General features: G+C 42.7%; 1 protein-coding gene across 1 annotated transcript in view; it reads right to left on the bottom strand.

The window, feature by feature from the left end:
• The window catches only part of AFF3 (AF4/FMR2 family member 3), a 538,134-nt gene that overhangs the window by 95,356 nt on the left and 421,164 nt on the right, over nucleotides 1–21,614 (bottom strand). The window contains exon 10 of the mRNA XM_036281386.1: nucleotides 488–525. Coding sequence (XP_036137279.1) covers nucleotides 488–525 — 38 coding nt within the window. The remainder of the gene's footprint in view (nucleotides 1–487; nucleotides 526–21,614) is intronic.

Here is a 21,614-nt window from a genome sequence, read left to right as displayed (position 1 = left end):
TCAGAAAGAGCAGCTGAAGCACGGAGTGAAGAGTCAGGCACTCAGGACCGTGAACTGGGTGATGTGCATAAAGTATTTCAGAAGAGACTCTCATCAAAAGACAGATAGCTCCCGGGGAAATGATATGGAAAAAGTCTGAAGAAAACATCTAAAAATAAATGAAGTACTTATTGCTGAAAAATGAGCTTAGATCTCAACCAATTCCAAAGTTCAGAATTTACTGCGCTGTTCAGGCTTTTTCCTCCAGTTCCTTGTCTCTTGTTTCACTAACAACAAGGGACTCTCCACACTTTCTGTGAAATACAACAAGGCGATTTTTTTGCAGTAATAAACCCACACGGGCATGACAAATCCAAGCATGCAAAACGTTTAACACCCCAGTTCCCAGATACTTGAGGGAAAATCCGATTATGAATTATATGCCACAATAAATAGGGCTCAATGTTTCATAAAGCAATTTATAGTTCATAAAAATGACAAAACGTACCTGTCAGACAGAGCGTGGAGAGCGGTTCTCTGGGCTGCCTGATGGAAGAAAGGGCAGAGATGTTTATTTAATATTCTGACTTTTAAATTATGTGCTCAATCAACACTTAAAAAAAAAAAACCTGTGTCACACACATTTTTGCCATGTGGCCAAATATTAAACTACTAGCAACACAGTAAGAGCTCTGTCATATTATGAAATGAACACTCCTCAAGAGTTAACAAAGCCCTTGCAGTGCCCACCTGCCACCAGGGGGCGAGCTTGGGGAGGTGGGAAGGTCTCGGGAGACACCCGTCCCCACCCTGAATCAGAGCTATTTCATTTACACTCCTTGAAATCACTTTACCATTGCTTTATTCTACTTTCCTGTAAGGAAAAAAAGATCTGTTTGGGTTCCTTTATACACCTCTCCCAAATGAAGGTGTGATTTTTGACCCAGTTTTCAGATTTATTGAAAAAGTCACCACAATTGTAAATTGGAACACTGACTGGAAATATGATGATATTATGAGGTTATGGATTTTTTTTTTTTAAGGCAATGATTTTGTGGCAGTTTTAAAAAGAGTCTTTAGAGATTCATATTGAATATTTATGGATATAATTATATGATTTTGGGATTTGCCTTGAAATAACATACATGGAGGGAAGGTGGGTGGGCATACGAATGAAACAATGTCCTCAGGCTGATAATGCTGAAACTGGGTGATGAGCACACTGGGGATTATTATTATTCTAGACTTTTTTATGTGTTTAAAATTTTCCATAAAACAAAAAACCGAAGAAAATAAAAGGCCTCCATTTCTCCATCAGATTTTCCCAGTTTTGTACTCACTTGCCTTCTGTCTGCCTAGTCTAGTGTCTGCCCCGGTGCCTTCTGGGGCTGACCTGCGAGACTCTGGAAGCAGAGGGTACACCTGTTTGACATCTCTGAACTCGTTACTGGGAGGGGCCCAATGTACGGCCTGTGACACCTCAGGGTGCACTAGGAAATAGGAAGTGCACACGTCCTGTTTCCACCTTGTACATTACACACGGCAAGTTGACTGTTTACCAGAGATGCCTAAATGTTTTCCATGCTATTCCTCATTCCTTGCAGATAGCAGGCGAAACAGGATCTTCCGATTAGAAAAACATGACCCAGCAGAACCACGATCCCCATCACAGAGATGAAGTCCGCCCCTGGTGATGAACGCATTTCTTAGATCACTCAGTCAATCCAGCGCTTGCTGAATTCCCTACCACCTGGAGACCACTGCAGTAAGGATCAAAGCAACAGCAGAACAAGGAGCCTCTGTCTTAGAGAAGCTCCATCCCTAGGCAGGAAGTCAGAATAAAGTTCCAGGGATGACTTGAAGGTACTTATGAATTAACATGCAAATCAAAAGACGAGCTAGATGCAGGTCTGAGTGATAACTCATGGTTGGTGGACCATCAGCTCCTCAGTCAGGGCCTGGGACGGCTGGCAGGTGCTCAGGACACGTCTGACAAGTAAATGTTAAGGGAATGAATCAGTTAGGGACTCCTTCCCACTAATATCTGAGCAAAACTTTAAAGGCAAGGAGGGGTGTGTGCAAGGGAAAGAGGCATTGGTCCTACTGGACTAGCAGTGGTTCTCAACTGGGGCACCGTGCCCCCAAACCCCAAGGGTGTCTGGAATTGAGTAGGGGTGTTTCTGTGTGTTAATAGTGGGGGGGGGGGGTCACTACTGGCAATTAAAGCCTGGGGCCAGGGATGCTACAGCCTTTCAAAGATCAGAAAGGTCCCTTGTACAAGAGGAGCAGTGCCCTTAGAATGACAGGGGCGTTTCTGTGGAGAAACACGTTTCTGCAAAGAAACGAAAGAAATCTGACAGAAGTGACATAGGGAACATTAGCTCTGGGCAAAGGGAACGGAAACTAAATTAATAACAGGAACTTTGATAATTGCCACAAGTGACGTAACCACATTGATTGAGGAACAAACAAAATCTGTTGAACTGGACACCAAAAGTCTTCCATTCTGGGAGGCTTTACCATTTGTTTATGTTATGGGTCTCAAGTCTCAGCTTTCAAACTGCTTTTTCTGCCCTAAATGGGATGATGAGGGAGCTAGCCAGCCAATGTCCAGGCTACTGCGGACAATCTGTGGGGTTGCTGCCCCCTGCTTCTTCCCTGGATTCCCGCGAATCGAGGCCTGAGTGACCTGGCATTCCAGTATCACATAATGAGAGGGGAAAGAATGTCTACAGAGCTCTCTCTTGACGAGGACATCTCAGGGAGGAGAATGAGGCAGGGAAGAGGCGACCAGGAGCCCCCTCCCATACCTCTCTGCTCTCACTCCTTTCTCTCTGCTCTCCTGGAGGCCCAGCTCAGGGGCACCCACAAAAAGCACCCAGCAGGTGAAGGGCAGCCGTCACTGTCCCCAGGTTTGCCTTCTAAAGAGTTCTCTTAACACTCAGCAAGATGGCTTTCATCTTTGGCAGCTATATGTGAAAAAAACTTAACTCCCTACTCCTGCTCTGTTTGGCTAAATGTACGAAACATTATCTTGCACCTCCCAAAGGAAAGATGGCATGCATTATTAGCTCAGTCTCACTGTATCATCTCCGCAGAAGGCACTGGAGACAGACTCTTCCTGGAATAACAAAACGCATGAGATATGACGGGAAGTTCAATAGACATCTCTAACATGGCATCTGAATTTCCCCCTAGCCAGGCCTGCCAATATTTTGGAAGTCTACTGACTTTTTTCCTCTCCCTTTGTGGTAAGAAAACACAGTGTTTGCAGAGGTGCAGCTCAGGAGAAAATTATTTAAAAACAAACACAAAACAAGAAATTCAGCTGCTGGACAATGACTAGAGTGGTACATCCCAGGTGGTGGCACCTGCTGAGGACCACGGCGCAGGATGGCTGTTGGCCATGTCCTCCGATGGAAGCTGAATTGGAGCAGGGAGCAGGGAGCAGGGGCTGCTTTCCTTTAGCAGATGGGCATGATGCTGGTCCTCTTGGCCTTAGATACCGGGCATTGCACCAGTCACTAAACAATGACTTTCTGTGACCCTCATTCTTCCATCTGTCCACATGGCGATTGTTCCCACACACTTAAGACTGTGACACTGAATACCACTGACTGCCTGCATCGCCATTTTTAGTGCCTGATTTTGATTGCGCTATTTAATTTGTAGTTATTTTACTCATCAAAAACTTTACCGAGATTGCTCATCATCCATCAAGAAAGGAGATGAGAATATGTTAAAGTTTCAAATAATTACTTTAGAAAAACCTTCCATTAAATTAAAATTGTACGTCATATACCAAAGCAAAGGCTGCTACATTTTTTTTTAACCGCTCTTTTAAATATACTTTGGCTTTTGGACACTATTTTCTTTTACTGTTGAAAAATAATAAAATAAATAAACATTGGAATTAAGTCACAGAGTAAAAATTATTTAGTGACTCATGGTTGAAGCCTGAAAAACGACTCAGAGTAAACTAGATGAATTGCTTGATTTCCTTCTTTCAAGGGTTGTATGTTACAGAAACCATATTTCTCTCTTCCTAAATCATCATCTCCTCTAGTAACTTCCCTCTCATCCAGTCCTCAGAAAACAGGTGGAGAGGGTTAAGGGAAAGCCTCAATAATCTTTCCTGAGTTCATTACTCATTCACGAATGACTCCAAAGCACAAGCCTATGAGCCTATGAGACAAAACACGTTTTTTTTTTTGCCAGAGATCATCATTTTCCAGGTTCTCTTCAAGAGATGACATCTGTTCTCTGCCTTGGTGCTTGGGAATATAAGCTGTGGAAATTCAGGATTCAATGCATGCTAAATAAATTACTAGTCAGAATCTGTTACTGAAGGAAAAGCAAAGAATGAATTAATTGCCCTATTGTAACTGGGTCGAGCGTAGGGCAGGTTCAGGGTATTGGAGTGGGGAGGAGAGCAATGGGAAGAGCTGCACGTCAGAGGGGTGCCAGCATGATCCAGCGTCTTTCTTACTTTGACAGAAACAGAACCAACACATGCACAGCTCCGTAATTCAATCTGAAGTACCTGTTACGTGCAGGTAACAGGCATGCTAGGGTGACCAAGTAGAAAAGCCCTCACCATATTGTACTTGAAGTCTAGAGGTGAGTCAGACATAAACATTTTAACATACACAAATATTCTAGATTACAAGGGCTATGGCTGAAGAGGAGAGGGTCTATGAACAGAGCAGGAAGGGGGCCTCACTTGGGAGTGGTTGAGGAAGGCTTGCTGAGTAAGTGTAGCTAAGCTGATGCCTAAAGGATGGAGAGGCGTCCCTGGATCAGAGAAATGAGAGTGGGTGGGGAAGAAGAGCCCCACCCAGGCCTAGATCCTTGCTCAGTGGGAGAACTACAAGAAGGCCACTGTGAGGGAACCAGTGAGTGTGGGGGCACTGGCAGATCCCGAGGTCTTTGGAGGTCAAGTTACAGATTTTGGGTACTCTCCACAGGGCAGTAAGAAATCACTGAATGGTTTCCATTAGGGGAAGTTGGATAAAGGATGTATGGGACCTGTCTGTACATTGTGTGTGTCTTCTGATGAATCTATAATTTTAAAAAAAGAGTAGGGAGTGAGGCAGTATGATTAAATTTTTCAAATCTCACTCTGGCTTCTGCGTGGTGAATGGATTTGGGCAGGAAGGGACAGTGTTTAAGGTTGTGGCATTAGTCCAGGCAAGAGGGGTGCACGGCAGCTCTGAGATGGAGAGCGTCCGTGTTACATCTGGAGGCAGAACTGCGGAAACTGGTGGCCGACCGGATGTGGCAGGCCAGGGCTGGTGGCAGCAATGAGTCCTGGGCTCCAGCTTGAGCAGAGTCACTGGCTGGTGGGTGCAGGAGCAGGGGCAAAGATGGAGTTTAATTTTGGGTGGGTGAAGTTCAGGTTGCTTCAGGATGTTCAAGCAGAGATGCTGAGCAGACATTTGGATCCATGAGATCACAACTGTCAAATGACAATGAAATACAAAACATCGATATGTTGTTGACAAATCACAGTCAACAACATCTTCCTGTTCTGGATCTTTATTTTGCTACCATTCAAAGAGAAGTAGGGTTGGGTTCTGTTGGCTTGAACAGTGTGCTCGTCAATTCCACACATGTCACCTCCGTCGTTGCTGTTCACAGTATCAGGCTTATTATTCTGACAATAAAGGTGGCATCTCTGGAGCAGAGATTTGAATCATTTTGCTCCACCTATTGGAAGATCGCATCCACATTCAACTACTCAAATAAATCACAGCTAATTTTCGGCCATTTATGTTTTGCTGTTACTGAAGCACGCTGTGAAATTTAGGTCGAATCCCCTATCTTTGTAGGGATTCTGTATGGTAAGGTCTTCCTTTTTTTCTTGCCATTCTTCTTAAGTGAGACTTGTATTTATTCATTTATTCCACTGTTCAATGTCCTCTTACATCTATGAACACATTTTATCTCATTAACTGAACGTTCATGCTGTTGCTTTTCATCTAAACCCTAGCTGATGAGTCTTCTAAGGCTTTATGTTTGGTGTTCTCCCATTTAGTAATATTTGCAAGAAAAATGGAAGAGTCTTGTTCTCTGTTTTGTTCCTTTTCTCTGAAATAATAAGTACAGATTCCTAGAAATGCTGTCCAGGAAGCGTTTTGTTCGGTAGGCTCAGACTGTATTCTGTTCGCTACAGGGGTCAGGTGGCGTCAGGGATGACCATGTATATCACCCAAAGGTGAACATTTTTTGAGAGTGAAGGGATGCTAACCAGATGGGCGTTAGGGACAGCAGGAGAGGCCGTGCCTTCGAGCACACCGGGCTGTGTGGCTGCTAGAAAAAGAAGACTGTGCAAGTACAGTAAGATCAGGGTGAGAAGGCGGGATTTCAGGGCCTGAGGAGCCTGTCAGCACACAAAGGGCTCTGAACGGGGTCAGCAGCGGACAGACCACTTCGATTCTTGGTGTCTCTGTAAGTCAAGCCAACGCTTCTGTAATTTTCTGGTTCCTTCCTGCTGCTCCTCCCTCTATTTAGATTCTGCCTAGAAGTGTTCCTTGACCACGAAAGCTTTTGTGGCCCTTTCTCTCTCGGAACTCCTCGTCGGGAACCTGGATGAGCACTGAGAAGTTTGCCATCTGCTTCGTGAGGATTTTAGTCTCAGCTCCTCCAGTTCCTGGAAGACACTGCAGGAGAGATGCTAGCTCGTCCCCGCCCAGAAAGAACTTCCTCAGGACAACACTCGGAGTGAACCCACTACCTGTGAATCGACAGGTAGGATGTGAGGACCTAACTTCTGCAAGTGACCAAGTACTGTTTGCTGTGGCTCCAGTCTAAGAGGTTTGTAAAATACAGCTTTTCCTTAGCTATATATTCTTTCGCTATTTTATTTTGTTTAAAACTAGGGTACACTTTTTGGCTTTGGAGGAAGTTTGACTGGTTTTGGTTTGTTTGTTTTTACACTGGATTGCTTAGACTAGTTTAGGTCTACCAGACATCGTATGAAGATATAACACACATTTATTGAGCACCTATTATATCCTATGAAAATGCTGGTCTGCAATACCAGCTGAAGTTTGCCTGGATGACAGTACCCTATAATCTGCATATCCCGTTACAAATGGACTGAACTGGGGGCTTTGTTTGAAGTCAAACTGTCAGTGATGGTCCTAATTGGGCCATTCTGGTCTTCTGGGAGAAACTAAAGGAGCATTTCCAGCACAATTTGCTCACTAGAGCTACACTGTGAACACCTGTGACCTCTGCTCCCAGGCCTTGAGGGTCTCTGCCTCACAAATAAGAACTCAGGGGCAGCTGCTAGGAGTCAGCAGAAAAAAGGGAAAGGTAGTGACAGTGTGAGCACATGCCATGGGGGCTGTCCCTTGTCCACACTGACTGTGCCAGACCCCTCCCAGAGGGGCCAGGTCCCCCAGGGCCTGGAAGATATCAGGCACTCCAGATGAGGGCCACACTGACTGCCCAGAGGGTAACAGTAGGGGTCAGAGGGCCCCTGTGGGTTTGTGTAGGAGGGGATCAGATAGTCCCAGTGGACTGGTGCAGGAAGGGTCAGAGGGTCCCAGTGGACTGGTGCTGGGGGATTGGTCAGAGGGTCCCAGTGGACTTGTGCAGGGGGATCAGAGGGTCCCAGTGTACTCATGCAGGAGGGGTTAGAGGGTCCCAGTGGACTGGTACAAAGGGAGGGGGTCAGAAAGGGTCCCAGTGGCCTTGTGCAGGAGGGATCAGAGGGTCCCGGTGTACTCATGCAGGAGGGGTTACAGGGTCCCAGTGTATTGGTACAGGGGTAGGGATCAGAGGGTCCCAGTGGGCTGGTGCAGAGGAAGGGATCAGAGAGGGTCCCAGTGGACTCATGCAGGAGGGGTCAGAGGGTCCCAGTGGGCTGGTGCAGGAGGTCTTTGGGAAGGGAGGCTGATGTGGGAGTGAGAGGTCAGTCTGAAGTGGGAGAGTGATGGTAGAAAGACCCATGGCCATGTGGGAGGCTATCAGTGCTCATCACAATGTGTGTGTGTGGTGGGGGATAGAGAAATACGCCAGGGGTTATCCAGCCCCAGGCCAGGCCATGGGGAGCAATCTGTACTTTATGAGATGCAGCATCGCTGGCCCAGTGGAAGTAGCTGCTCCTACCTGGGTAGCTGGACATGTAACCCCTAAAGGGCTAGCCTTAGTGAGGCCAGATACCAGCGCCTTGAAGACAAGACATGGGTACCAGTTACATTATTGAACAACCCTCAGTACAAGGTCTAACCAATAGCATAAGGCACATAAATGCTTGGCAAATATAATGCCACCAGATGACCATGCCCTAATGATGCCTCACCTGAACCCCTGGCGGGTGATGGGTTAGCTTTTCCCTCTTTCATTCAATTTGACCTCATTCCTAAAACATTTCACGTCAGAGGATGAGAACTCAAAATTGGCAACTGGGCTTTAGTTTTTAACATAGATCCTGAAGTTTATTCAACTTCTGTTACTACCATTACAGACAAGCATTCCTTTGTTGTTGTTCTGTTCAAAGGCATGAACAAGGCAGTATTTTGCTTAACAGGCATCATCCTTCAACTATCAATTACCCTTTTAGGTAAAGGGACCTGACAAATCTTTGCTGAACTATTATATTGTTAAAAACCAAAGCAGCACTGTGAAACTGCTTTCCTTATGAGAAATTCATTTTTTTTTTTTTACCAGTGTTTTTCAGTAAAAGTTTCTACTAAGGTAACAAATAAGGGACTATTTGTGGTCCCCGCTGGACAGGTGGAATTACCAGTCTCTAACCTTCTGTCCTAAACATAAATATGTTGTGCTCCTAAAGAGTATGTTCTCAAAACTCAATCCCCATTCATTATGAGCTTGGTTCTCTCGTTACCTGTGTTCTCAGAATGTTTAGGTGGCTTTGAGAGGTGACGAAATTCTGCGGACACCAGTAAGTAACATCTAGACAAAGCCCTTCAGAGTGCAAACTTCCCTTTGTTGTATGTGTGTGAGACATAACCAGGGGGAGAAGTTTAAATTCTAGGCCCCCAACTTTTACATGATTATCACCTGTCCAAGTAGTATGTGCTCATTGTAGAAAAAAAAATCAGTACATATAACAAACCAAAAACAAAAAAACAACAAACCAACACAAAAAACCGCCTCTGTCTCACTGGCGACAGTGACCATTAGCTGTTTGGCTGACTTTACATGTAAAACAAACCCATTAGGGCAGGGCTGTCTCGGGCCAGTCTGAGTGTGGGGTTGCCTCCAGAGAAAGAAAAATGCTATGAAAGCCTTTAAAATAAGGTAAGATGAAAGATTCGTGACAAGAGAGCGTCCGGGAGGCGAGGCTGTCACCGTAGAAGCCCCTCAGAATCTTCCTCACTCAGCTGTCTTTTCTAGTGCCCACCTGTGGGGCAGTCGCCTGGTCTCTTCTCTCCGCCTCCTCCCCCTCCTCGCTCTCCTCTAAAGCTCCAGCCCCCCCCCACCCCACTAGATCCATTTTTCTATAATTGGCTCCTTGCCTTTTCTTATATAAATCAATGGTCTTGCATTCTTCCTGTACACTTCTCCTTCTATGACTTAAACAAGCATTTAAAAAAAGTCTCAGTAATGCAAATAAAGAACACTCCTGAGGGGAGGAGGAAGGGAAAACGGAGGGCGAGGGAGGATGCAAACCTGTATGCTGCAGCGGTTTTACTCAGATATGCTTCTACAGTATATACTTACACCAACATAAAGTATTTTCTGTTACCCCACTTCAGTATTTTTGGCTTGTACATGGTTATAGAGCAAAGGCCCCAGAGAGCACCCCAGCCCTGCCTCGGCCTCACTGGACTATTCAGAGCAGAGGGGGAAGGGAACTGGACACATTTTGAATTCTGCCAGTTTCAGCGCAGAGAACCTGTGGGACACTGAGTGGACACGAACCCACACCGGGCAGGCTTTCTCTGAGGATGCTAAAAGAGGAGGTGCAGGCGTTATCTCTTAGATGCTTGCAGAGGAGATGGGAGAGTTTCAAGTTTCTGGGACTAATGTCTTTTCCTCAAGAAGTTTACAGGTGTAATCATATTGTTTATCTGAGAGCTTGCCAGAAACTCCTGGGGAAGAATTCTTTGAACTCTGGGCTCACTGTGCCAGGACTACACAGGTAAGGAAAGTGCCCAGCTGGGCCAGGTCTGGGCGGGTCCTGACTGCTGAGGATTCCTCAGGGCAATGGGGCAACGCCACTGTGTTTCTGGAGGAGGGTGCAAGATCTGAGCTTGGCGGTCAATTCTCAGGACGGTGAGAGCAGTGGAAAGATCTGGACTCTCGAGAGCACTGGTAAGGCTATAGTGCCTTCCACATGAGTGTGTGTGTGTGTGTGTGTGCGCGCGCGCGCGCATATGCTTGTCTGACACCTACAACGGCAAAGTGAAAGCAAACACGCTAGGATAACCAGCGAATCTAATGATGGCTGAGTTGCTTGGAGATCCTCTATAAACAGCGTGTGGATCTGAAGTCCTTGTTCTTGGAAGTAGAGGGTGAGTTTGGAGTGTGAAGCATGATGCAACCTAAGCCCAGCGGGTCCCACCACGGCTCTGTGGCCTGCTCATCAGGGCTCCGGGCACCACACACTCCTGGAACTCACCTCAGAGGCTAATTTCCGTGCAGGCCAGGCCTTGAGCACAGCCAAAATGGTGATGGCCCATTAATAATGCTCATCTCTGGCACCGCAGGTGGATACTGGGTTTAGTCACTTTCCACTTTGATGGGTTTGCCAAATGCCTTTTGGAGCTTTTAACCAAGTTCTTATGCTACCGCAACACGATGCTTTGGTGGAGTCCCACTCACTTTCCACTGACCTCGGTTGGCGGCTGATTGCCATGAATGCAAATTTTACTTTGTTGTCATATAAAGGCAAGCTGGAAGGAAGCAACATAAGTGTTTGGATGGTTTTGTTAAACTTGCAACCCATGTTTGAAGAACCAGAATTTAAGTCTGTCTTTATGGTTCACTTAAACATTTCTTTAACTCAGACAAAATAGCAATAGTTGAAGGTAAAAACAGGATTTTAATGGTTAGAAAGCATTCTCAAAATTGTGCTTTGTCAATCAATTACATAACGTAAGAGAAAGCTGGACCTATTCTGGTTGTGTTACTATTGGTGTTAGACTTTTCACCGCTCAAGTGACCTCTGCTTTATGGTTTATACATGGAAGTGTTTTCAAATGTAGTATGTTGTAATCTCATACTCTTCCTTGAACCGCCTTTGACTTTGTTTTTGTTAATCCTCACCTGAGGATATTTTTCCATTGATTTTTTTAGATAGGGTGGGAGCAAGGGAGAGAGAGAGAAACATTGACGTAAGAGAGACACATTAATTGGTTGCCTCCCATATAACACTGACTCTGAACCTGAACAGGGCTAGGGATGAACCTGCAACCCAGGTATGTGCCCTTGACCAGAAATCAAACCCTTGACCCTTTGGTCTGTGGGTTGATGGTCTAACTGTTGAGCCAAACTGCCCAGGGCCTGCCTTGGACTTTTAAGAATAAAATCCAGGTTGAAAGGAGAGGTACCCAGAGACATGTTGCTGAACCAAATCACCCAGAGAGAGACAGCCTGGCTAACTCTCACACTTGCGAGGTGTGCAGGTGAGCAGGTCTAGTGGCCTGACCTCTCAGCACTGTCTTGTCCACTCCCTGAAGATGGTCTTGTTTCACTCAGCACAACCTGCTGGCTGCAGATCTGGTTGGGATGGAACTAGGAAGTGCTCTGGGGCTTTGAATGACCACAATGATTATGCTTCATGTAGATATACAGGCTAAGAGAGTCTCCAGAGAAAAGCTGTGCTTATGAGATAACCAGCCTCACTTGGAGAAGACTTGGAAAAACACAAACAAAAACAAAAACAAAACTTTCCAAGTGTATATCTGGACCAAACACCAAATCCCTTGCTACATGAAACCACCCAAGCCTGGACATGAGTGATAGCATCCACTCTGAAAAAGCGATTGAAGAAAAAAAACAAACAAACAAAAAACTATTCAAGTCTCAGGACCAAGGGCTATTCCTCTGAGTTAAATAGGAGTGTCCCCTGGAGGGAACATTCCCCTTCCTCTGCCCGCCCGCAGGGTTTGGGAAGCGTCGCCCACCTGTGACCCTGCTCTGTGCTCCCAATGGACAGGCTGCTTTGGTGGTACTGATATGCCCCATGAACAAAAACGGCTTAGCTGGAAAAATGTATCTCCTTTCATGAATTCTTCAACTTAACAAAGCAATACTTCTCATTTCTGTGTTAATTTATGTTTGCTCAAATTTAATGAATCATCTTTTGATTTTTTAAATTAATTAATTTTTGTTACAGATGTTTCTCCTTTTCCCCCCCACTGATACTCCCCTCCCCCTCCCTACCCACCTGGTCCCCAGCTTTGTTGCCCATGTCTATTTTTCATGCATACATGCATATAAGTTCTGTGGTTTATCTCTCCCCCCACCCCCCTCCTCTGGAGATTGTCAGTATGTACCCCACTTCCACGTCTCTGGGACTACCCTGTTCCTCAGACTGTTATGTTCATTATATTCCACAAATAACTGAGATCATATGATACTTGTCTTCCTCTGTTTGGCTTGTTTCGCTTAGGATAATACTTTCTAGGTCCCTCCATGTCATCTCAAAGGATAAGAGAGCTTTCTTTCTTACAGCTGCATAGTACTCCATTGTGTATATGTACCACAGCTTTTTTATCCATTCGTCTACTGATGGACATTTGGGCTGTTTCCAGATCTTAGCTATTGTAAATAGTGCTGCTATGAACATGGGGGTACATATATTCTGATTGGTGTTTCAGGCTTCTTAGGGTATATTCCTAGAAGTGGGATCACTGGGTCAAATGGCAATTCAATTTTTAATTTTTTGAGGTAACACCATAGTGTTTTCCATAGTGGCTGCACCAGTCTGCATTCCCACCAGCAGTGTACTAGAGTCCCCTTTTCTCCACACCCTTACCAACACTTGTTGTTTGATGATTTGTTGATGGCGGCTATTCTGACAGGTGTGAGGTGATACCTCATTGTTGTTTTAATTTGCATCTTTCTGATGATTAATGATGTTGAGCATTTCTTCGTATGTCTCTTAGCCATTTGTATGTCCTGTTTGGAGAGGTGTCTATTTAGTTCCTCTGCCCATTTTTTAATTGGGTTCTTTGTCTTCCTTATGTTGAGTTGTATGAGCACTCTATATATTTTGGAAATAAACCCCTTATCTGATGTATCGTTGGCAATTATGCTCCCCCATAGAGTGGGTTGCCTTTCCATTTTGGTGGTTGTTTCTTTTGCTGTGCAGAAGTTTGTGAGTTTGATGTAGTTCCATGTGTTCATTTTCTCCTTTGTTTCTGTTGCCTTAGTGATGTATCAGTGAAAATTCTGCTGCGTATGATGTTTGAAATTTTGTTGCCTACATTTTCTTCTAGAGTTTTTATGGATTCATGAGTCACATTTAAGTCTTTTATCCATTTTGAGTTTAGTCTTGTGTATGGTGTAAGTTGATGGTCTAGTTTCATTTTTTTGCATGTAGCTGTCCAATTTTCCCAACGCCATCTATTAAAGAGGCTGTCTTTACTCCACTGAATACTCTTGCCCCCTTTGTCAAATATTAATTGAGCATATTGCCTTGGATCCATTTCTGGGTTCTCTATTCTGTTCCACTGATCTATCTGCCTGTTCTTGTGCCAGTATCAGGCTGTTTAGATCACAGTGGCTTTGTAGTATAACCTGAAATTTGGTAATGTGATCCTTCCAACTTTGTTCTTCTTTTTCAAGATTGCTGTGGTTATTTGGGGTCTTTTTTGGTTCCATATGAACTTTTGAAGTATTTGTTCTAGTTCTGTGAAGTGTGTCGTTGATATTTTGATGGAGATTGCACTGAACCTATAGATTGCTTTGGGTAGTATGGACATTTTAATGATGTAATTCTTCCAATCCATGAACAAGATATGTGCTTCCACTTTTTTATATCTTCCTCTATTTCTTTTTTCAATGTCCTGTAGTTTTCTGCGAATAGGTCCTTTATTTCTTTCGTTAAGTTTATTCCTAGGTATCTTATTTTTTTTTTTTTGCTGCAATGGTAAAAGGGATTGTTATTTTAGTTTCTATTTCTGTGACTTCATCATTGGTGTATAAGAATGCCGTCCATTTCTTGATGTTAATTTTGTGTCCTGCTACTTTGCCAAAGTCGTTTAAGACTAGTAAATCTTTGTTGGAGTCTGTGGGGTTTTCTACATATAGTATCCTGTCATCTGCGAATAATGACAGTTTCACTCCCTCCTTTCCAATTTGGATCCCTTTTATTTATTCTTTATGTCTGATTGCTGTGGCTAAGACTTCCGGTATTATGTTAAATAAGAGTGGCAAAAGTGGGCATCCTTATCTTGTTCTTGTTCTTAGGTGAAATGCTTTTAGTTTTTTCCCATTGAGTATGATGTTGGCTGTAGGTCTTTCATATATGGCCTTTATTATGTTGAGATATGAACCCTCTATTCCCAGATTGCTGAGCATTTTTATCAGAAATAGATGCTGGATTTTGTCAAATGCTTTTTCAGTGTCTATTGATATAATCATATGATTTTTTTTTTTTATCCTCACTTGAGGACATTCTTTGATATTTTGTTCAGATAGAGTGGGAGGGAGGGAGAGAGAGAGAAACATCGATGTGAAAGGGACACATTGAGTGGCCGCCACCCACACGACCCAACCAGGGCCAGGGACTAACTGTAACCAAGGCACGTGTCCTTAGCGGGAACCAAACCCAGGTCTCTCTGGACTGCGGGCCAACGCTCTAACCGCTGAGCCAAACTGGCCTGGGCTGATCATATAATTTTTATCTTTCATTTTGTTTATGTGGTGTATCACATTTATTGATTTGCGAATATTGTACCAGCCTTGCATCCCTGGGATGAATCCCACTTGGTCATGGTTAATAATTTTTTTGATGTATTGCTGAATTCGATTTGCTAGTATTTCGTTCAGGATTTTGGCATCTATGTTCATCAGGGATACTGGCCTGTAGTTTTCTTTTTTTTGCAGTGTCTTTTTCTGGTTTTGAAATTAGAATTATGCTGGCCTCATAAAACGAGTTTGGAAGTCTTCCTTCTTTTTAAATTTTTTGAAATAGTTTGAGGAGAATGTGTATTAGTTCTTCTTTGAATGTTCGGTAAAATTCCCCCGTGAAGCCGTCCGGGCATGGGCTTTTGTTTGCTGGGAGAGTCTTGACTACATCTTCAATTTTTTTTGTTGTTATTGGTCTGTTCAAGTTTTCTATCTCTTCCTGGTTCAGTTTTGGGAGACTATGTGTTTCTAGAAATTTGTCAATTTCGCTTAGATTGTTGAATTTGTTGACGTATAATTGTTCATAGTATTTGTTAGCAATCCTTTGTATTTCCGTGGTGTTTATTATTTCTCCTCTTTCATTTCTGATTTTGTATATTTGGGTTCTCTCTATTTATTTCTTGGTGAGTCTAGCTAAGGGTCCATCAATTTTGTTTACCTTTTCAAAGAACCAGCTCTTTCTTTCATTGATCCTTTGACTTGTTTTTTTGGTCTCCATGTCATTTATTTCTGCTCTGATCTTTACTACTTCCTTCCTTTTACTTGCTCTGGGGTTTTCTATTTGTTTGCTTTCTAGTTCTGTAAGTTGTGAGGTTAGATGGTCTATTAGAAATTTTTCTTGTTTCTTGAGGTAGGCCAGTAGTGCTATGAACTTCCCTCCCAGAACTGCTTTCGCTGCATCCCATAGATTTTGTGTGTTTGTGTGTTCATTTTCATTGGTTTCCAGGAAGTTTTTAATTTCTTTCTTGATCTCCATGGTAATCCATTCATTGTTCAATAACATGCTATTTAGCCTCCATGTTTTCAAATGTCTTTGCATGTTCTTCTTGCAATTGATTTCTATTTGCATGCCATTGTGATCTGAGAAGATGCTTGATATGATTTCAGTCTTCTTGAACTTGTAGAGACTTAGTTTGTGCCCTAATATGTGGTCTATCTTTCAGAATGTTCCATGTGCACTTGAGAAGAATGTGAATTCTGCAGTTTTGGGATGTAATTCTCTGTAGATATCTATGAAATCCATTTGATCTAGTGCTTCATTTAGAGTCTCTGTTTCCTTGCTAATTTTTTGTCTAGATGATCTATCCAGTGATGTCAGTGGGGTGTTGAAGTCCCCTGCTATGATTGTATTGCTGTTGATTTCTCCTTTGCAGTCCTCCAGAAGATTTTTAATATATGTTGGTGCTCCTATATTGGGTGCGTATATGTTTACCAAGGTTATATCTTCCTGTTGGATAGATCCTTTCAATATTATGTAGTGGCCTTCTTTGTCTCTAGTTATGGCCTTCATTTTGAAATCTACTGTATCAGATATGAGATGAGTATTGCTACCCCAGCTTTTTTTTTCCTTTCCATTTGCTTGAAAGATTTTTTTCCATCCCTTCACTTTCAACCTATGTTAGTCTTTTGTTGTGAGCTGGGTCTCTTGTAAACAACATATATGTGAGTCATGCTTTCTTATCCAGTCAGCTACTCTGTGTCTTTTTATCAGAGCATTCAAACCATTCACATTTAAGGTGATTATTGATATGTACTTAATTATTGCCATTTTTGTTTAGTGTGGTTATATTTTTCTTCCTATCTTCTACTAATTACAGCAGTTTTTTTTTTTTAGCATATCTTGCAGTGCTGGTTTGGTGTTAATATATTCCCTTAGCCATTTTTTGTCTGGAAAGCTCTTTATTTGACCTTCTATTTTGAATGACAGCCTTGCTGGGTAGAGTAGTCTTGGGTTCAGATCCTTGTTTTTCATGACCTTGATTACTTCATGCCATTCCCTTCTGGCCTGTAGTGTTTCTGTTGAGAAGTCAGCTGAGAGCCTTCTGGGGTTTCCTTTGTAGGTAACCTGTTGCTTATCTCTTGCTGCCTTTAGGATTCTCTCTTTGTCTTTAATTTTTGGCATTTTAATTATTATGTGTCTTGGTGTGGGTCATCTTTTGACTTTTATATAATTTTTCTATTTTCCCTGATTTCTATTCAGGGTCCTCAGATGGAATTTAGGCGCATCCTATGGTCCAGACTGATTGGACAGAACCAAATCTGCATAAATCTCAACCGGGTCCCCAGAGGAGGTGTGGGAAACAGGGTATGGGCCTTTTTATATCTGTGCTCAGTGACATTTACACTGGCTGACCATATCAGTTTTGGAAATTACAGTTCATTAACATGAAAAAAAAAGCAATTACATTTTTGTGTATCTCCACCTATATATTTTTCATAAACGTTTATAAAAAGTGGAATGATATAATAAAATAGGCCATCTTAAAAGAATTTTGCAATTGTCTATGGTGACAGTAAAATTTTAATGATAAAATATAATTACTTAACTACATTTTAGGACTTAAAAACAACAACAAAAAACAACCTGTTGAACATCTGGGTTTCACTGACTATGACTGAAGGTTCGGATATGTGATTAGTTCATATACAAATGACAAAGATCTGATAGGCAGTCCTGTTCAATTCGAGTTATTGCTCTATTTCTATATTAAAAAGAAACCAATTTGTCAGTATGGTTAATTGTGCAAGACTAAACATGCATACAAAAATAAATCACTATTTTTTTCTGTTTTGTTATTAGGTTTAACATGTGATACTAGATACTTGTTTTGTATAGGTATTAAAGGAAGGGCATTTCCTGGTATTTAAAATTTACTTTCAATTTCTGAGGCTAAAATATTATGATGAGGGTTATGAATGTGTAATTAATCAGGACCAACAAGCCAGCATCTTGTACAATGTTAGGCACTTAGTAGGCATTCAAGATTATTCTCAGAATGAGTTTTATATAAAAATTTTCTAGCTCTTGCTTGACTACAAATAACATCTACAATACAGTTCATTTTTAATGTAGGGAGAAACTTGATTTTGGAGCCTTGCCCCTCAAACCTGGTCCTGATTATTGCTTCAACTCCTGTTTATATAATTCTACACAATTTTGGCAGGATTCAAGAGCACATACCAGGGTGTTGGCTTTTATGAATCTCCTGGGAAGTGAATGTCAAGCTGACTGGATGAACTCTGGCCACAAATCCCAGACAAGCACAATGACTCTATTTATTCAGACTTGGCCGCCTGAATGCAGATTGACTCTGTGGGTAATAAATTTTCATAGGCCAAGAACTTCAGCATCAACCAAGCTGATCCTGAGAAGAAAAATGCACCCAGGGAAGTGCAGTTGGGCTGCTAAAACCTCCTATGTTTTTATTCCACGTCTGCATATCATTCAGCTAATTCATTTGGTCACTGATTGACAGGAACAGCCAGAGGTTCTTTTTAAAGGCTCTGCTTTCTGTTATGCAATGTCATATTAAAAAGAAACAAGGGAAAAATGCACAGCACCCATTGCAATGGGCAATCGGCTTTCAGTACTACACCCCAAACTGATGTTGGTTATCCAGTGACCTTTATGGTAAAGAGCAGAGAAAGGACACAGGAATATTCCTTGTGCCTCGCCACAAGAAATCCAAGGTATCAAAAAGCAAGAAGTATGATTCAGCACTCAGAACAATCTCACCTACAATCCTGATATCTTGAAGCAGCTGGGTTCCCAATTCATACTGAAATTCCTTTTGAGAGACATGATTATTACTCCGTGCATTTGAATAAGACAAGAATTGGCTTTTTAACTTGAAGATTTATGTTAACTACCTAGATATCTATTAAATTAATTATCCTCTCCAAATATTGATTGGGGATTAAAAGGTAACTTTTCTTCATGGTGAGAAGTAAATTACGCCAGCAGGAGAATTTCCCTCTACAGATTTTATCCAATGATCATGGCCTGCAAAATTAAAATCGTCAGTTTAAGTGGGTAAACCTTGCTCATTTGCAGAAAAAGATGCAGTTCTATAATTAAAATGAAAAGACTAACACCCGTGGATAATGTAATCATTGGAAGCTGTAGGCATGTACGTAGCCATTCGATTTGGATCCTGCTCCCTTCCTTTCCTTGAGCTTATATATTTGTTATCCTGAAATACTGCCTTTACATGACGCTGTTTTTAATCCTGTGTCCCTCTCCTCATGCCTAAGCTGAGATAAGTTCATCAAGATATTTCTGTGTCCACTTCCAAGCTTAGGCTGACATGAAAGGTAGGGCTGTCCTCAACAAATGGAGAGACGTGCAATGTAATTCATATTTCCCTTCCAAATCCATTTAAAAATTTCCTTTGGTATGTAGTAACTTCAGAAATAATTTTGTCTTAAATCTTTTAATTGCTTCACATTTTCCCAGGGAAACACTGTTCTTTTGAATTGTCAAAACCAAGAGTTACAGAAGAGAAGATCAAACAAATTGTTACATGTATCATGTGTCCTTCATTTATCCAGACAAGAAAACCAATTCCTATATTGTTTGTCTTATTTCCAGTCTGAACCTCATCAAGTATGAAAAGTATAGGAGCAAACAGAATATGCTTCCATTTCAGTTATATCTCCAAACTTTCTGGGTAAACACTGTCAAAATTCCAATTCTGAAGGTTACAGTAAAAATTCTGCTATCCCAAAAAGGGAACACTGTGGAGACACACATTCTCGTGGGTTTGGAGACTTCTGTTTAAGAGAATTCTGAAAATTTAAAATTGCAATATGGCTTGGCATTAAGCCTATTTAATAAATGGCTATAGACATTTCCATGGAAACTTCCCTCCTAAATAGGTAGATGAGTTATGATCTTGGGTCTGATGTTTGGTCTTTTCTATCAACACCTTTGATGTCTAGATAGACCTAATTTGAAAAAAATCATAGTGTTTAGTAAAAAAAATAAAGGTAAAGAAAAGTAATTTTTGGTACTGGACAATGAATAGCAGCAAACACTGTTGATTCATCTCAACGGTGTGCCCTGACTCCTCAACCCATTGAGCAACAATGTATCTCCTCTGTTGTGCCAGACACAGTCCCTGCCCTCAGGAAACTGCCAGTCTAGTTGGTAGAGGAAGATGTTTTAAAAAGTAAAAATAACACATAACAATTGTAACGAGACTTGAAAGGTTAAGAAGGACTAACCATGGTCCAGTTCAGATATGGGGACGCTTGTCAGGGCAGTGGAAGCTGTGCTGCGCTCCTGGGTGCGCAGGTGTTGGTCAGGAAGAGAACAAAGGAGCTGGACTCTGGGGCCCTGAGGAAGCTGAGCTCGGCTTGTGGGAGGAGCTGATAGAAGGTCTGAGCGCTGAAGGGCCATGAATGTGCTCACCGTGAAGTGAGGGGAAGTGGGTGACACCACCCTGTGGAGGGTAGTGTTGGCTCTGGAGTTCATCCCCAGTGGAATGGGAAAAGGTTAAGATTTTAGACCAAGAAATGACTTGATCTGATTTATTTTGAAAGATCAGTGTGAGGAGTTGCATTATAGAGGGGAAGGCACAGAAATATGCTAGTGTCTACTAGATGGGTTTAGACTAGCCAGGATGGACAGAGCTGAATGGACTAATATTTAATTCTAGAGGTTGAATTTATAGAACTTTGAGATAAAAGTTGCCCTGGCCAGTTTGGCTCAGCGGTTAGAGTGTCGGCCCGCAGACCAAAGAGTCGTGGGTTTGATACCGGTCAAGGGTTGTGGTTCAGTCTGGTCAGGGTCATGTGGGAGGCAACCAATAGATGTGTCTCTCTTGCAGCAACGTCGCTGTCTGTCTGTCTCCCTCTCTCCCTCCCACTCTATCTGAAGATAGATGGAAAAATACCCTCAGGTGAGGATTTAAAAAAAAAGTAACAGTTATGTAGGAAACAGGAGTCCTCAAGGGTGAGTTCAGTGTTTCTGCATACCTGGTGGTGCCACATTTAGAAACAAAAACATTCACAGGAAGAACATATTTGGGTGGGTGTGGGTGGGGATGCAGTTTGGCACAAACTAAACATGAAATGCATTTGAGACATCCAAGTGGAAAGGGCAAGAAGGTCTGCAGTTCAAAAGAGAGCTCTGAGCTGAGGCTATAGCTTTAGAAATGGTAAGCATATAGGAATTGAAGATGGTGGAAAAGGATGAGATCACTCAGACAGAGACGGGGGTGGCGGGGGCGGGAGGAAGGGGGAGGGGGGAGGAGTGGGGAAGAGAAATCAGGAATAAATGCTAAAAGAATCCAACATTTCAGGTTGGGTAGAGGAAGAGCAGTCAGCAAAGAAGCCTGAGAAGAAACAGCCAGAGGGGCAGGAAACACAACAGGAGAGTTTGGTATGAGACACCTCAAGAAAAGTGGGCGATTGACAGCTTCCAATGCTGGGTGTTGCACATCTTCTGATAAGACAGGTGACTGAAAGGACACAGTACGCTTGAGTCTGCGGAGGTCACCGTTGGCCCAATGAGTAGTTCTGGTGCAGAGATGGGGCAGAAAGGAGTCAGGGAACAGGCTCCAAGTAACCGGGAGGTAATGGGATGGGTTCTGGGTAAGAGACGGCAGTGTTTTCAGTAATGAAGGAAGGGGAGAGAAAGTGAAGATAAGGGTAGTTGTGAGTCTGGTTATGGGAAGACAAGTCTTTCCTGTTAGGTGCCAGTCAGCCATGGTATTCACTAGGGAATAAAAGGGGAATACGATACAGAATCAAAGTCAGGATGCTCACTCAAGAAGTCAGGAAGATAGCAAACCAAG

Source organism: Molossus molossus, unplaced genomic scaffold (genome assembly GCF_014108415.1).
Source record: "Molossus molossus isolate mMolMol1 unplaced genomic scaffold, mMolMol1.p scaffold_m16_p_34, whole genome shotgun sequence".
NCBI classification, from domain to species: domain Eukaryota; kingdom Metazoa; phylum Chordata; class Mammalia; order Chiroptera; family Molossidae; genus Molossus; species Molossus molossus.
The sequence above is the reverse complement of the archived record's forward strand: the minus strand, read 5'-3'. Positions and strand labels throughout refer to the sequence as shown.